The 16,961-nt window shown below is 31.6% G+C and overlaps 1 protein-coding gene across 1 annotated transcript; it reads right to left on the reverse strand.

Moving 5' to 3' along the window:
• Window positions 1-390: 390 nt before the first annotated feature.
• LOC114298352 (Golgi SNAP receptor complex member 1-2) lies at window positions 391-8,570 on the reverse strand. The gene is made up of 6 exons (XM_028242922.2): window positions 8,224-8,570; window positions 5,351-5,547; window positions 2,568-2,657; window positions 2,373-2,444; window positions 769-898; window positions 391-684 (listed from the first exon to the last, which is right to left on the reverse strand). Exons 1-6 carry the CDS (start codon window positions 8,357-8,359, stop codon window positions 587-589), a joined length of 723 nt encoding a protein of 240 aa, XP_028098723.1. The 5' UTR covers window positions 8,360-8,570; the 3' UTR covers window positions 391-586.
• Between the last annotated feature and the right edge of the window lie 8,391 nt (window positions 8,571-16,961).

Consider the following 16,961-nt stretch of genomic DNA (forward strand, 5'->3'; position numbering starts at 1 on the left):
TGAGAAATATGTATATATGTTCCACTTTCTTATGAAGAAATGTGTGAGAAAAAAGACATACACATGCTGCCAATTTTATGATCAGATCAGAATATATATATATATATATATTACATATATGTATATAAGCCAACTCTTACATAAACATTTTTGTCATAAAATTGGCATGCACTAGTAGCTTACATGTCATCCAAATAAAAAAAGAAGAGAGTTGAGATTGAAACTAATCAGAAGATTAGGGGGTAAAACGTAACAATTTTTTGTTGAAGTGGGTAAAGTGACAACGGCTCACAATTAAAGTGGTTACGAGTGTAGTTTTCCCTAATTTCAATACCAATAGTTGCAACAAGTGAGAGAGAGAGAGAGAGAGAGAGAGAGAGAGAGACTACATTTTAGCAGAATGAGAAAATTGTTGCATAATGGCACCACAAAAACGTGCCACGAGCTTTAAAACAGCCAGCTTCGATTTGTTCTAACAAATTACACACGCAAAATCACTTAAAAGAAGAGTCGCGAACTTTCTTCTTCTTTTCTTTCTCTTTTTTTTTTTTTTTTTTTTGGTTATATCTATAAATCACATCATTAGTTACTTTGAAAGCCAGTAAATAATAAGAAACAGCGTACAAGCGGCGATAACAGCAGAGAGGATGAGAGTGTCTCTCGATTTCTTTCTCCTTATGGAACCTGCAATGATCAGCAACAAGATAAGTGAAAAGAAATTTCGGAGGCAGCTAAAACTCATTAGGGCGGATAGGTTCAAGAAAGTACCAAGTAGGCCACGAATGATAGGGAACTTGTCACTCAATAGCTTCACTTTCCCCTGAACATCACCGAAGAAAGCCCTTTGGGATCCTAAAGCTGCCCTTGTTGATTGAGCCTGACTAATAACATCATCTATCTGCAATAACAGTTAACCAAACAATGCCATGGAATAGAGATCAAAAGAAACTTCTAAGATAGCAAAAGATCTTACAGTCGAGAAGTTAGCAAATAAGATAGTTTCCATCTAAGTAGATTAGTTGCATAAGATAGTTCAGTTAGGTATCCTTAGAAGGGGCCTACATAATAGAACATTTAATGCCAGTTTATATTTACTGCTTCGATGACAGTAGGAACAAGCAGACATGCTATGCAACCAAATCATACTTATTAATAATGAATAGGGGGGACTATTAAAAATGAATAGGCCTATATATGCATGCCTAAAATTAACCAAGATTGCTTAGTTTCTGAGAGCGTAAAAACCTTTATTACCATCAAGGAAAAATATCATACCTTCAAAACCCACATTACATGAGGGTGGGTATAGAGTATGATTGTTAATGTCAAAACATGTTTATTATCTCCTGAATAAAGAGTGTATTGTTTTATTGTTTAGCTAAATCCAAATTAGTTGAAATTGACAAGTTTGGCAACTTGAATATATCAAATCTTTGCATTTTCCCAGCCATTAATGAGTCCTTAATATATATATATATATATTAATGAATAATGAGCCCTTAATATATTTTGGTCGCTCCTGTTGTTCAACCAAGTTTTTGAATTTAGTCAAAAAGTTCCATCACAAATCTAACCTCAAATTTGATTTAGGCACCCTGTCTGAAACCAAACATGGCTGGCTAGCCTGGATTTATATGGTAACTAGAATAAATAAATAAACAATTTAAAAATGGTTTAAGGATCCAGTGGTTCCAGCACAGAATATGTAATAAAACTACATCATAATTGACTCTTTATTTAAAATGGTATATTGAGATAGAACCTATAGTAACGAATATATGTTTGCCTTCTTTCTTTCTTTTTTTGTTGAAGTGTAGTAGGTCTGCAGGTGTGATGTGCAATTACATCCTTTAACTAATCTGTGTTGAATTCTTCTTTAAAAGGAAACATGGACATTGGGGTGGAGAGGGAGAAACACGACAGAGGTAGCAAAGAGTGATGAAGAGAGATATAGGAAGGAGTAAAGTTGCAATTCTGGCCTTCAAGGCTAAAGCCTTCGTTTGGGATGTGGGTTAGCTGTTTGGCATTTTAGCTTTTTGGCTATTTTAGCCTGGGGCTAAAAAGCCTCGTTTGGAATAGGCTTTTTGGCTTTTATTCACTTTTGTGAAAGAAAAAATAAAATGATTATGGGGTGGATGTGACATTTTGTCTTATTTGGCTAAAATAGTCAATTTTGTCCTATATGGCTATTGTAGCCCAAAGTAGTATCCCAAACATTACTAACTTTTGTTGAATTCTTTTTTCAAAGAAGGATAATAGGGAAACTTAAAAATGTGGAAACCAAGTGGAGACCAAACTTAACTCTAGCTCAATATATAGTAATTAGCATAGGTGACATATGATAGTACTATCAAAAAGCATTGATGTCTTACGTGAGATATGCTCCCATGTATGGCAGCTCTCTCCCGTAGTATTTGCACTCTTGGTGACATACTTCCAGAGGCCTGCATTACCATAGATCTTAGCTTTAAGAAACAAATAAACAAAAGTAAAAATAGATTTTTTATTTTTTATTTTCATTTTGACAAGAATCTAAAATAGAAAGTTATTACTTCAATCTTTCTCACCTTGTACTCACTGATATCATCTCTGACAGAACTTAGAAGCTCCGCATGTTCTCTCATTGAGTTTATGTTTCCTTTTATTCGCCTAAATTCCTAAAAGAAGCACATGACATTCAGTCAATGGTCACAAGGCCTTAAGCAACTCTTTAAAGAGGATACAGTGCCTAGTATAGCAGTAATAGAAGGTTCATATCTAAGAAACCAGAAGCACGTGTAATCATTGGGTGCTCTTGGAGCAAGGCCTCATGATGATCCAAGAGCACCCTCCAATCAAATATGGCCACCCCTGCTCACTAACAGGGGTGGGCATTTGTGACTGGTTGTGGAGGCTCTTGGAGCACCACATGACCGTGCTTTAGGAGCCAACTACAATTCTTCAGTAGAAGAGGGTTGCCCAATAAGCACAACTACCAATCCTTTTAAGAAAATGCAATGATATAGAACTAGCCAGGTAACACACTAAAAACATCCAGATATAATCTTTCATGATATGCTAAATAATCTTTGGAAAAATAGGGTAAATTACACTTTGCCCCCTTTATGTTCGGCTACTTTCCCACTTTGGCTCTTCATGTTTCAAATTTTTCTCAATTTACTCCTAAAACTAACTTTTGTTCAAAATTAGACAAAAAAAAATGTCAGAATAACTATCATATGACATAAAATATATATTATTATATGGAGATGAGTTTATGTCAAAGATATAAGTTATATGTAATAAAATATTTTTATGTCACATGACTGTCAATGTGTCATTTTCTGTTTAATTTTTAACAGAAATTAAATTTAGGAGTAAACTGAAAAAAAAAACTTCAAAATTGAAGGGCTAAAGTGGGAAAAAATAAATTTTAAGGGCCAAAGTGGAAAAATGATCAAACAAAAGGGAGGCAAAGTGTAATTTACCCTGAAAAATACTAATATAGCGAAAATTAAAAATGCAATACAAGCTCGTAGGCTGGCTATGAACATGAACGTGAAATACTAAAATGTATCAAACCAGATACAGAAGTAGCCTTTTTAACCATGAAGCGTCTCCTCCTATTTTGGTCTTGCAAAAGTAAAGGCCATTAAACATCATAGTTCATGCTAACAGAGAGTCAAGCATGAACTTTAGATTATTCATTTCTCCTTTCAACACAATATACTAGCCCGTGTAAATCTGAATGTTTTATGTACTCTCCAGTTGTTGAAGGAGGTTAAATTTAAACAATGAGGAAGATAAGACACATCTGATCCACTGGCATATTATAGATATAATACAAGAGATATATGCTCTCCAAATCCACAAAGTAATATAGCAGGTTAGCTTGTGAGATCAAAATTATTTTTATAGCTCAGCATGCTTGCACAAGTTCAGCAAATAACAAGAAACAAATAAGTTCTCCTTAGTGAAACAATAAATACAAAAAATAGCAATTTTGAGTATTGCAGGAAATGCAAGTGTATTACTGATGCTACTGTTTAAAGTCTTTACTGCTTGAAGCATCTGACTGGCAACACAACTAACACCAATTGAAAATGGCTCATATTGACACCAAAATTCATCAACAGATAACTTACACACTTTCTAGACCAGACTTCCCTGCAAGAAAATGGAAAGCAAATGCAAATATGTGAAAATGTTAAAATGTCTGCTGAAACATAATTACAACACACATCAAGACTGCAACACTGTCCAACTATTACTCACTTAAAGCCAAACTCTAACGCTGTGTTTGGTTGGGGGATTTGGAAAGGGATTAGGAAAGGGAAAGGGAAAAGTTTAGTGAAATGTGAATAAAATATACTTATATTTCACCTAATTTCACATACATTTTCCCATTCCTTTCCAAATACTTCCCCAAATCCCCCAACCAAACACAGCGTAAATGGCGGAAAGCAGGTCAGCAAAACTGCCCAACTGCTATGCTACAGGTTTTGGAATAGTGTGATAAAAGTTGGGTGATAAAGGATCAAATTTTTTGACCAACTTGTCTGCAATTTAGGCAAGGTCTATACAGTTCAGACAAGTTTCGACATTCTTTCCTTTCTCCTTGAGGTTTGTTTAATATAAACCCTGAACTAATTAGAGGTTTAAGTTTCCAGTCCAACAAACCAACCCAGCACCACAGGAGACAAACATGATTCCTTCTTGATTATCAGTTTTTTTTTTTTTTTTTTTTTTTTTTTTTTTTTTTTTTTTTTTTTTTTTGGGTGCGCGCTAAATATGAGGGTTTGTAGTATTGTAGTATTAGCATTTATGGTGTTCTATATTCAGAAAAAAAACTGCATCCAAAAACTCTTCAGGAATTAAATGTGGTTACAACACAACACATCATGATTCTTTAATTTTTTTTTTTTTTCTTAGTTCCACGGAAATCAAACTCTTCAGAAATTTGGCTGTGACGTCTGTATCTCCAACGCCAAGCAATTTAGCAGAGATATTAGTTCAGATAAGAATTCTATAAATCATGAGGGATGGTCATCGTAATAACAGAGACAAAGAAATGAACGAAAGTTTGTAAACTACTTAAGCACTCCTAATTGCTTCAGCAAAGCAACACAAATAGATGCAAAAATTGCACTTGTATTGTGAGAAAATCTCATATTAAGAATAAGTAGCTATTAGTGAAAATTTGAATAAGAAGTTGAATAAATAACTGCATAAATGGCACTTTACAACTTGAACCACATGTAGATAGAGCTTTATAGAATTCCTTAGTAGAAAATGCAGTGGGAGGAATTTTAAAACTGAGAAAACATCAGTAAAACGAAAAATACTACTACTACGTAGAAAAAGAAGAAACCTGGGTGAACTCATGAAATATGTCTCTGTGCCGTGCAAGCTTTTGGGTGACTGAAGTAGTAGGAGCAGCAGATACAGCACATCGACTCATAGCATCATTTATATCTAGTAACTTCTCCAGCAAGGATTGGATTTCCATTTCCGTGGACTTCCATGACCTGCTGGACCCGAAAGTGGGCGACCCACCATCCACGTAACCTGAACCCATGTATATATGATCATCAGAAAGGCAAACAACCAAGACAAACAACTCAGTATCCAAACCTAGGAACTGTAAAACCTGGTAATAAACCATAAACTTTATCTTTGGATAATAACATAACTACTCCATCAAATATATGAATTTGATAGTAGTTAAATACAGAAATCAAATTTAAATCTAATCACCCTCTAGCAGATGATCCCATGAGTTGAATAAAAAAAGCATACACTTAAATTTAGTAACTTCTCAAAAAAGAGGAAAATTATGTTTACATCTATGAACAAAACTCACTTTAAAAACTGGTTATCAAATCCTTTTTTCTTTTTTGCGATTTTTATAAGTAAACTGGTTATCAAATTCATATTACTATCTATGACATGGTTTGGCTAAGCCATATTATAAATGGTTGAGATCAAACCACCAAGCAATTGTCCATCACTATGGAAAGAAGAGTCCCAGGGGTTTATAGAATGTGGAAAAGGCAGACGATGCAGAAGGGTCTTGCATCAAGATTCGTAATCTCTGATTCTTAAATGTGGGACTTCATTCTGTGCTCAACCCAAACTTGTTGAAGATTCTCATGCTATAGACAATGCAATTTACAATTACTTTTGTAATCATTGCAAACGTTTTGAACTTGTTCTTCCTTTTGTCAGAAAAGAATGATTGCCTGATTTGATCACCTCGATGTTGTGGTTGAGTTTGTTTGAAACATCTCCCTTACTCCAATCTAATTTGGTCAATCATGTGTTCGATGATGTAGTCCATTGAATGACAAGTGATAGATCTCACCGAACCACTCAACTCGGGAAGATAATTGCACCACTTGAACCCCTTTTGAATGAGATCTTATCTGGTGAGGTCCACAAGATTAAGGACAAAATAATTTTATTTTCTCCTTTAAAAGTGGCTAAAAGCCTAGAACAGAATTTCTTTACCTTGCTGGGATTTGGTGAACTGTGATCCATAATATTACGGTGTGGTGTGCAACTCAAGAAGTGTTTTGCCAATCACTCAAAGTTCCAACATAACTACCACATGCCTTGAACAACTCTCATCAGTACCAAACAAATTAGCCTAATAAGTATTCACCAAATGGCAAATCACCCATTTTGACCACACCAAGCAAGTACTCTGGCACCCAAATCACTCAATGGTGAATGACTCTCGCCTAAGTAGGGATGATCATGGATCCGTCCAATCCGACTTAACCGATCCAACTCGATTAATTTTGGGCAGGTGCGTGTCTTTCAACAAACGGATGTGGATGAAATATTTCAAAATTTGCGGATACGGTTCGGATGGTAGATCAACCATCTCGCATCCACATGAACCCGATACACCCGTAGATGAAGTTCAAAAAAAGAAAAAAAGAAAAAACTACTGACAAGTAACAACATAGAGTAGAAATAATAAAATATATATTTTTGTGAAAATGAAAAACACCTTAAAAATATGCATGCATTATAGACAAATAATACATTTTTTTTGCTTTAGAGTTATTGGATATTGTAAAAGTTATGAATTATAATTCAAAAAAATGTCCAAAATTTGTAAAGTCCAAACCGCTAAACCAATCGCATCTATCCGCTAACCCGCACGGCCAGTTCAATCCACATCCACCAAACCGGTGGATGGATGCGGATTGATTTTTTTCAATCTGTCTAATTTTGGACGAATGACGGATGAAATTCCACCTAACTCAACCGGATCCGCGACCACCCCCACACCTAATTACTCACCTCACATGATGGTGTCAATTGAACTAACTAGAATCAAAAGACTATTCAATGGGTTAACTAGATTTTAACAAAACCTAACGACTTTTCTAAAATCGGCAATAATCCCGGCCCTCAGAGAGTTAGTTATGGTCACATGCTCACCTCCAATATATCATTAGAATAATTCATCTCATATGGAGGACTTTCCGAGTTTTGTACTTTGACATGTTTTGTCATTCTTTGAAAAGTAACATGCTTTGTTACTCTCCAATGAACCTTTGAAAGCATCTCCAAATAGAACATTTTAAGCATTTAGAACATTTTAAGCATTTTGTCTAGCCTGGTTACATAATGCAGGTCTAACACGATAGGCAACAGAGTACCCATTTTGCCTCATCCTCTTCTTGGCTAGCTAGCTGCATTTGGATAGCCTTGGAGGCTAGATAAACTTATTTAGCAGAGCAGAGAGTGCTGTTGACATGACAAAAGTGGTTAGACCAAATACAGAATGTATATATATATATACTTTTGTTAGGCAAAATACCTCTCTGATGACCCATACAATGCAAATTAGAAGGGGGGAAAAAAATACACTTTTATAGTAACTGAATTTTAATGCAAATTATTTTAAAAGAACACAAAAAACTGGGGGGAAATAATGTAGCATTTTATAACAAGTGCAATTTTACAATACAAAATAGAAACATAAACACAAGAACTTCAATCATAAAACTGTAAGAACAGGAATTCAGATTCCACAATTCACTATGATCTGTACGCATCAATATAATGCTAATGGAAAATTGACAATTGCAATTTCAATTATAGGTTTAGTAACTTAAATTGTATAACAGAGCTAGATCCAAGACTGCATACATACATGTATCGATTCATATGCGTGCGTGCGTGTATATATATATATATATAGAGAGAGAGAGAGAGAGAGCTAACCGCCTTGGGTAAACCTAGCGCCGAGCTTGGCGTAAGAGGAGAGCTTGACATCGAGATCACCCTCGATCTTGCGAGCCTCCTTCCTCAATTCCTCCCAACCCGATTCCTGCAAAAGCTCCATATTCGGATCCGTCATTCGATCTCAGGTTGGGACCCGACCCTCTTTCTACTCCTCCTTCGTGTGTGTGTGTGTGTGCGCGCGCGCGCGCGGCCTTCTTTGTTCTCTGTATGTATGCGAATGGGACTGCTTTATTTTGCTTCTGTTATTTGCAGTTGAATCGAATCAACCAAATGCTCATTTTAATGAAAATAGGGGCCCTTCTTTTTTATTTGGGAGATTGAACAATAAATTTGATATGTTAGACTTATCATCCATATATTTTCATAATTTTTTTATGATTTATTTAATCATTTTAGAGGTGTAATACTTATTATTTGTCCTTCCAATTTCTTTAATTGTTATTGTTTTATATTTGAAAAAAATATATATATTAAGAATTTTTTTTTAAATATTTATTTGTGAAAAGTACATTAAAAAAATTTTGTTTGTTAGAATATTACATTTAGAAAAAATATATTGAGAAATTTTTCAACTGACTTGCTAAATTTACCTAATGTTATATTATACCCGTCATATTGAAGTGTTACATTTGATAAAAGTATACTAAGAAATTTTTGTTTATTGGAGTGTTACATTAGAGTATTACATTTAAAAAAAAAAGTACATTATGGAGTTTTTTAACAGACCTTCTAGGTGTACCTAATGTCACTTTTTCTCTCACAAAATTATAAAAAAAAAAAGAAGGGAAAATCGGTGTAAGGTCCCTATCTAACTTTTAGTAATGGATTAGGTCCACAATGTGTTCTTTTGTAGCCTAAGGTCCCTCAATGTTATTTTAGAGTGTGAAATACCTGTCTTACCCTTGTTTATAATATACGTTGTTTTGAATTTGGCAGCTAAAGATCATATTGATATTTTGTGGGAGATTACGTGAGGATGAACTTGACGATTCAGATTTTTGTGGAGATTTTCTAGAGTTTTTGTAGGTGTTGAAATCCTGTTTGTTGTTTGTAGGTATTGAAATCCTATACGAGTTGAAATCATGTTCGTTGTTTGTAGGTGTTGATCGATCGTGTAGGAGTTGAAATCTGGTTTATTGTGTTTGATTTGATTTCATGTGGAGTTGAATTAGATAAGTTTTCAATTTTTGATTTGATTTGATCGTGTAGGTGTTGAATTAGGTTTTTGTTTTTAGTTTTGATCAATGTGAGAGAGACGAACTCAGTGTTGTTGTTTTTGATTTTTGAAGTTAATTTTTCATTATCTGTTATTGATGAATTTTCGATGGAGTTGATTTTGATTTTTGGAGTTGCTTTTTCATTCTCTGTCAACATGGTTATGAGTTGCTTTTTGGTGCTCTGTTTTTCTGCATTTTTGTGCTCTGTTTTTTGTTCACTTTGCATTTTTTGTGTAGTGCAGAGAAAATTGCAGGTTTGTTACTATAATTGAACTCAAATCACAGAGAAAATTGTAAACTTGTAGTGCAGTGAAAATCACAGAGAAAATTGTAAGTAGGCAGAGAAATTTACAGATGTAGCAATAGAGTAGTAAGTGTTTTGTTTTTTTTAAAATTTTTTTTGAATTGAATGTTTTGTGAACATAACAGATCTTCTCTGTGATTTTTTTATATGCTTGTGTTTAATATATTTTTGTCTCTTGATGTTAATGTGTTTTTGTTTTTGTTATATTGAAAGTGAATATAAGTTCACAAATTTCTCTGGACTTTTCTTTGTAGTCCAGAGAAAATCATATGATTGTATTACAAATGATAAGTATTACAAATTTCTCTAGACTTATATGTTGTGTTTTTATGTGTTTTTATATGTTTGCACTTTTCAAAGTTTTCTGATATGTTTTCTTTGCACTTTTCATTTTTTTTTTTTTTACACTATTCATGTTTATGGACTTTTCTTTGTAGTATAGAGAAAATCGTAGGTTTGTTATTATAATCCAATGAAAATGACAGAGAAAATGTTAAGCTTGTAGTTGAGTGAAAATCACCCTTTAAGTTAGTGTCTTGATCTTGATGCTTATTGCTTCTTCAACTTGGACTTGTTTTTTTTGTGGTGTTCCGGTGCTGCTACTGCGTTTTGATCTAAGATCATAAGACGCAGACACAGAGACTTTTGGTTTCTTTTTCGGGGTTTCTGGGGTTGTGCTGCTTCTGCGCTTTGCCATTTCTATAGAATGAAAACATAAACATTAAATCCCAGAGAAAATTACAAGGTAGCAATGATTACACAACAGAGAAAATTACAAGGTAGCAACATAAACATGACAGAGAAAATTACACAACAGAGAAATTTTGAGGAAATGGAGCATTGAACAAAATAAATATGCTAGAGAAAATTAGACACAAGACATAAACATAATGTGGCCAGAGAAAATTATAAATGCTGCCAGAGAAAATTAGACACACAAGTAAGAAAAGTAATTTGGCCAGAAAAAATTATAAATGCCAGAGAAAATTAGCCACACCAATAGAGTAGTAAGCCACAGATAATTTGCTTGAGAAAATAATGAAGAAACATAAACATGCCAGATAAAATTACACAATAGAGAAACACAAATGTAGCAAGCCAGAGAAATTTACAAAAACAAGAACACAAGAAGCATCAATAAGAAGCCCTAAATGCACAGAAAGCAGTTCAATTTTGATAGTTGGAAGGAAAGCAACCCATCATCAGTTGGAAGCAAAGAAATTCTGGACTTCCAAAGAATTTCTCTAGATTCAACCTAGAGAAAATTCAAATTTCTCTGGTCCAGAATTTCTCTGGAACGATAAAACTCTGATTTGATCAATTTGTCATTGGTTTTGCTGCTGCTAATTCAATCACAATTTCCTGTACAAACAAATTAATAGTTCTTCTATGAGTTTGTGATAGATTTTCTTTAAACTTAATGGCATGAATTTCTCTGAGTTGAATCCAGAGAAAATTCAAATTTCTCTGGATCACTTTAAGCCTTCCTCTACTGCTGCCTCTTCCTCAAGCTTCTTTTTCCAATATTCTTCAAGTAGGGGTCCAAATATTGCTTTTCCAGAAACAACTCCAATTCTACTAAACCAAAAAAATCAAAAGACGTTATATTCAACACTCAGAGAAATTTTGAACCTGAAGATGTTATATTCAACACTGGATATATATATATGTGCTGACATTGTATATATATATATATATATGTATGTATCATATATATATATATATATATATATGTTTGCAACTATAGATAAGATAACTAAGAGTAACTGTTTGATTATGGTTGCAAATGGTCTTAATTGATTAATTATCATATATATATTAGTCAAGACAGTAAGCAACAGATTGTATATATATATATATATGTATGTATCATATATATATATATACATCTATCAACTCCACTCCACTCTGTTTGTTTACCCAGAAAATCAAATTTGCCAAACTTAGTGCTTTTGTTTTGCTGAATTTGTTTTCGTACTTGCCGGAAAATACCCAACACCAGTACCAACATCACAAAGGAGAACAGACGTAGGGTATTTTGGTCCAAGAAATTGATAAAATACGCGGGTATTTTGGTTAGGGACCTGAGGCAGTATTACATTTTTTAATGTCCTTTATGTAGAAAATTGTTATTATTAGGGAGCTTAAAAAAAAAACCCCAAAAAAAAAATCAAAAATTCATCACAAGCAAAACTTTTTAACCAAATTAAAAAAATCAAGCTATAAAATTCTTCCCAGATGAAGCTACTACTCTCTTGTAACTGCTTATTCATGGTTTTTTCCTAAAAGTGTATCTTCTTTTGCAAAAATGTATAGTGTAAAAATGGTCCGCAGTGTGTGGGCTAGGAATGTAAATTTGGCCCAGCCCACCCAAGCCCGAGCCCGACCCAGCCCATGTCGAGCCTCGCAGGCTCTTGCCAAAATTCGGGTGGAGCTGAGCCACGGGTCAAAAAATTAAGCCCAAGCCCAGGGGGTATTCGGGCTTTGGACGGACCAGTGGGCCTTGGCTTTGGCTAGGGCTCGGGCTTTGGGCAAGCCTGAACAAATTTTTTTGTTTTCTTATTTTTTTTACCAAAATTTTATTATTTTTTACTAAAAAAACCACTAGGCCTCAGGTAGGGTAGGCCTTGAATGGGCCTTAAGCGGGCCAATGGGTCGGGCTTCAAAATGATGACCCAAGGCCTGGCCTAGGATTTCGAGTTGAGCCCAAACGGGGGTAAACGAGTCGAGCCCATCCTGAACCGCAGGCGAGCTTTGGGCCGCCTACAAGACACAGGCCATTTTTACACTCCTATAGGCTCAGCCCGAGTAGACCCAATTAGTCCCGAGCCCAACTCTGAACCCTAGGTCTGGGCTTAGGTCATTATTTTGAAGCCCGGCCCGACTCATCGGCCTACTCAAAACTCGACCCAACACCCAGTATCATTTTTTGTAGAAAAAATAAAATTTTGGTAAACAAAATATAAAAAAATGTTCAAGTCCTGCCCTCCGGCCCGAGGCCCGCACCCAGGTCTAATTTTTCGGCACGTGGGCTGGCCCGAACAAGCCCAAATTTTGGCGAGAGCCTGCAAGGGCCGACATGGGCCTGCCCAAGCTCAGGCTTGGATAAGCCGGGCCAAATTTACACCCCTTATTGTTTATAAATTGTAAAATTTTTACGATACCCTATATTATTAAAAGGTGTTCAATATTTTGAGATCAAAGTAATTGTGTGTGTTTGGTTTGAGTTTTTTAGATTAAATTTTTTGAAAATTGAGTTTTTTATTTTTCATTTTTTTTTTGTTTTTAGTGAATATTTTTAAATTTTTTTTTTTACTTTTTTAGATGTACCTTACTTAAATGTATCTAAAAAGTAAAAAAATTGTGAAAAATATTTTAAAAAATTAATAAATACATAAAAATATGAAAATATACTGAATTCTCTTCTTTTTTTTTGTATTTTTGATATTTAGTCAATTTTTAAAAGAATATTTTTACAAAAATTATACTTTTTATGTGTATTTAAGTCAGGTGTGTCTAAAAATTAAAAAAATTATTTAAAATATTAAAAAAAATTAGTAAAAACAAAAAAAAACACGAAAACGCAAGAAAGTAGAATTTTCTTAAAAGTGTTTTTGGAAAACCAAAAACAGGCAATGTGATTGATTTTGGGGAAGGAAAGTTACATTTATAGCAATAAATCTCCAATTTGTGTATGGATCCTCTGTTCCGAAATAATCTCGACCCCCTATCCCAATTTACTCACAATCATTGAATATATCTTGAGATTTTTATATGATCCAATAATTGTAAGTGAATTAAGACAGGGAGACAGGATTATTTGTAAACAAATAATCCTTGCACCTCAAATTCAAATATCACGCGTAATGAAGAAGTGTTTCATTCATTAATTTTTCTTTTTTAGTTCTAGAATTGGAGAGCCCACTAAATTAATCCCTGATTAGGATGGTAATAAATAAAGGTAAACATAAGTCGAACTTACTCAATATAACAACAAAATGAGTAATTGCCTTAACTCCAACCTGGCCTTTAATTAAGGCTCTACTCACTTACATTCTTGAGCCCACACATATAGCCCAAATACTTTTCAGATTTTTTTAAAATAAAAAATAAAAAAATATAAAAAATTAATGGTTTGAGTTCAAATTAAATAAGGTTCTGTTTAACTTAGTTTTAAAATTATGATTTAAGTGTGGAGTTGTGATTTATAAGTATGGAGTTGTGAGTTGAGTTTTGAAAAAAAAAAAAAAAAACTTTATTTTGTTATGAGTTTTGAAAATAGTTTTTAAATTTTAAATTTTAAAAAGAGTTTTGAGTTATATTTTGAGTTTTGAGCTTTTGAATTTTGAGTTGTATTTTGAAATTTTTGAAATTTATTTTTTTTAATATTTAAAAATGTTTAAGAAAATTTTATTTTTTTATCTTATATATATAATTTTTATTTTAAACATTTTATTTTATTTTGTAAATATTTTAATATTTTTAACTTAAAACACAACTTCACACTTAAATCGTAACCAAACACAAAATTCAAAACTCTATTTAAAAACTATTTTTAAAACTCATAACCAAATACATAACTCAAAACTCTACACTCAAATCATAACCAAACACATAACTAAAAAAATAAAATATCTAAAAATATATTTATAAAATAAAATAAAATATTTAAAATAAAAAAATAAAATTAATATTATATAATTAAAATAAAATATTATAAATTTTTAAATATTTTTAAAAAAATACCCCACATAAATATATGAAATACAGTGCACATTAAAATAAATAAATAAATATTTTTTATAAAATATTTATCCGAAAAAAATAAATCTAAAAAATCACAAAATACAACTCAAAATTCTTTTTAAACCTTATAACCAAATAAATTTACTTTTTTTAAAATTCAACTCAAAACTCATGACTTAAAATACGACTTCACACTCAAATCATGATTTTAAAAAATAAAATAAAATTAATTAATTTTATTTTTAAGAGAGTTTTGAAAAAAGTTTGGTTTTGAGTTTTGAAAATAATTTTGAATTGAGTTTTGAATTGTGTATTTAGTTATAAGTTTTGAAAATAGTTTTTGAATTAAGTTTAATATGTGTTTAAGTTATGTATTTGATTATAAATTTTGAAATTTTTTGATTGGAATCATAATTCCAAAAGAGAACCAAGCTCTAAGTAAAATTTTCTTTACAACACCACTAGTAATAAAAATTTCGTTTCATGAAAAATAAAATTAAACAATATAAAACATAATACTTAAAATACATATCTATATCTATCTATCTATATCTATATATTATTGTATAAGAAAAATGAGATTTCTAACCCACAAGTTTTGTAAGAGCGCTAATATCCCAGTTTTAATTTTTTAAGTTTTTGATTTAAAAAAAATCTCAACATTTATTGACTTTTCTTAACCCACAAGCCTGTTTTACTTCTCTCATACCTACTACTGCACTATTTTCAATTTCTCCCATACACTATGGTCATGTTTGATTCGCAAGATTAATAGTGAAGTTAATAATCCTATTAAATTAGTATGATATTCACTATCCAATTGGATTAATAATCCCACCCCTATCCCATTACTAATAATCTTACAAATGTGTTAGATTAATTATCCATTGGATTAATAATCCTAAACCAAAATGTTAAAACAAACATAGGATAATTGGGCCCACGGATTAATAATCTCAATCTCATACTTTAATCCACCCAATCAAACATGCCCTATGGTTAGTGATGAGATTATTAAATTATTTTTATAAAAAAAATTTAAAAAATAATTTGTATAAAAAAATCTCAACATTTATTGATTTCTCCCAACCCACAAGCCTTTTTTACTTCTTCCATACCTACTACCGCACCATTTTCAATTTCTCCCATAGACTATAGTTAGTGATGAGATTATTAAATTATTTTTATAAAAAAAAATTAAAAAAATAATTTATATATTAAAAAAATATCTAAATAAATATAAATTCTTATTAAAAAATAACAGGTTGCAATTTTTTTTTAAAAAAAAAGAGAAAAAAATTACACTGTAAAAAATAATTTGTATATTAAAAAAATATCTAAAATAAATATAAGTTTTTATTAAAAAAATAATAGGTTGCAATTGCAAAAAAAAAAGAGAGAAAAAATTACACTATACATTTCATTAAAATCTTAAAAAAAATAATTTCTATATTAAAAAAATATCTAAAAAAATATAAATTCTTATTAAAAAATAACATATTGCAATTACAATAAATAAATAAATAATTACACTATGCATTTCATTAAAATCTAAAAAAAATAATAATTTCTATATTAAGAAGATATCTAAAACAAATATAAATTCTAATTAAAAAAATAACAGGTTTCAATTGCGGGAAAAAAAAAGAGGAAAAAAAAGTACACTCTAAAAAATAATTTGTATATTAAAAAATATCTAAAACAAATATATATTCTTATTAAAAAATAACAGGTTTCAATTGCGAAAAAAAAAGAGAAAAAAACTTACACTCTGCATTTCATTAATAATGCTAAAAAAATGTGTCAAATATTTGTGTAAAGACTTGATACCTGTCCGCTCTCAAATTATTAAGTAAATATAGATGAAACCAAAGAACTCTACTTTAATGGCTAACAAATTTTAGAAATTTGATTGAAGCCTAATAATTATTAATTAATAGAATTCAACAATTGAAAGGTCTCAGACCGCATCTCTTTGTCTTCTCAAATATTTCTTTTTTTTTGGTTCATGCATTCATTCTAATATTGATAGAGAATTGAATGTGTGGAAGGATGAGAGACATCAAAATTATATATTGAGTTATGTAATTGTTGTGATGAAAGATAAATGTTGTCTTCCTCTTCTATGATTATTTATCTAGTTATACCTCTAATTAAAACGACAGGTGTGCTTTTATATCATCATTGAACGTTGCATTCATTTTTTTAGATACTTCGTCTCACAATTGTTTATATTTTGTGTTATGAAATTTATTATATCCGTGTTTACTAAAGTTATTAGATGAACTTAATGCAAGAAGTGCAAATTATTTCAATATTATTCTCAGGATTAGAAGTACATAAAAACATACACAAAAAGTATTTGAATAGAGAAGATTTTACAAAATTTGTTTGTGAGTCTCACTTCTTAAAAATCCAATAATTTATTTATTTATTGTATTATATTTTAT

This window comes from Camellia sinensis, chromosome 2 (genome assembly GCF_055761805.1).
Source record: "Camellia sinensis isolate YWXY chromosome 2, ASM5576180v1, whole genome shotgun sequence".
Lineage (NCBI taxonomy): Eukaryota > Viridiplantae > Streptophyta > Magnoliopsida > Ericales > Theaceae > Camellia > Camellia sinensis.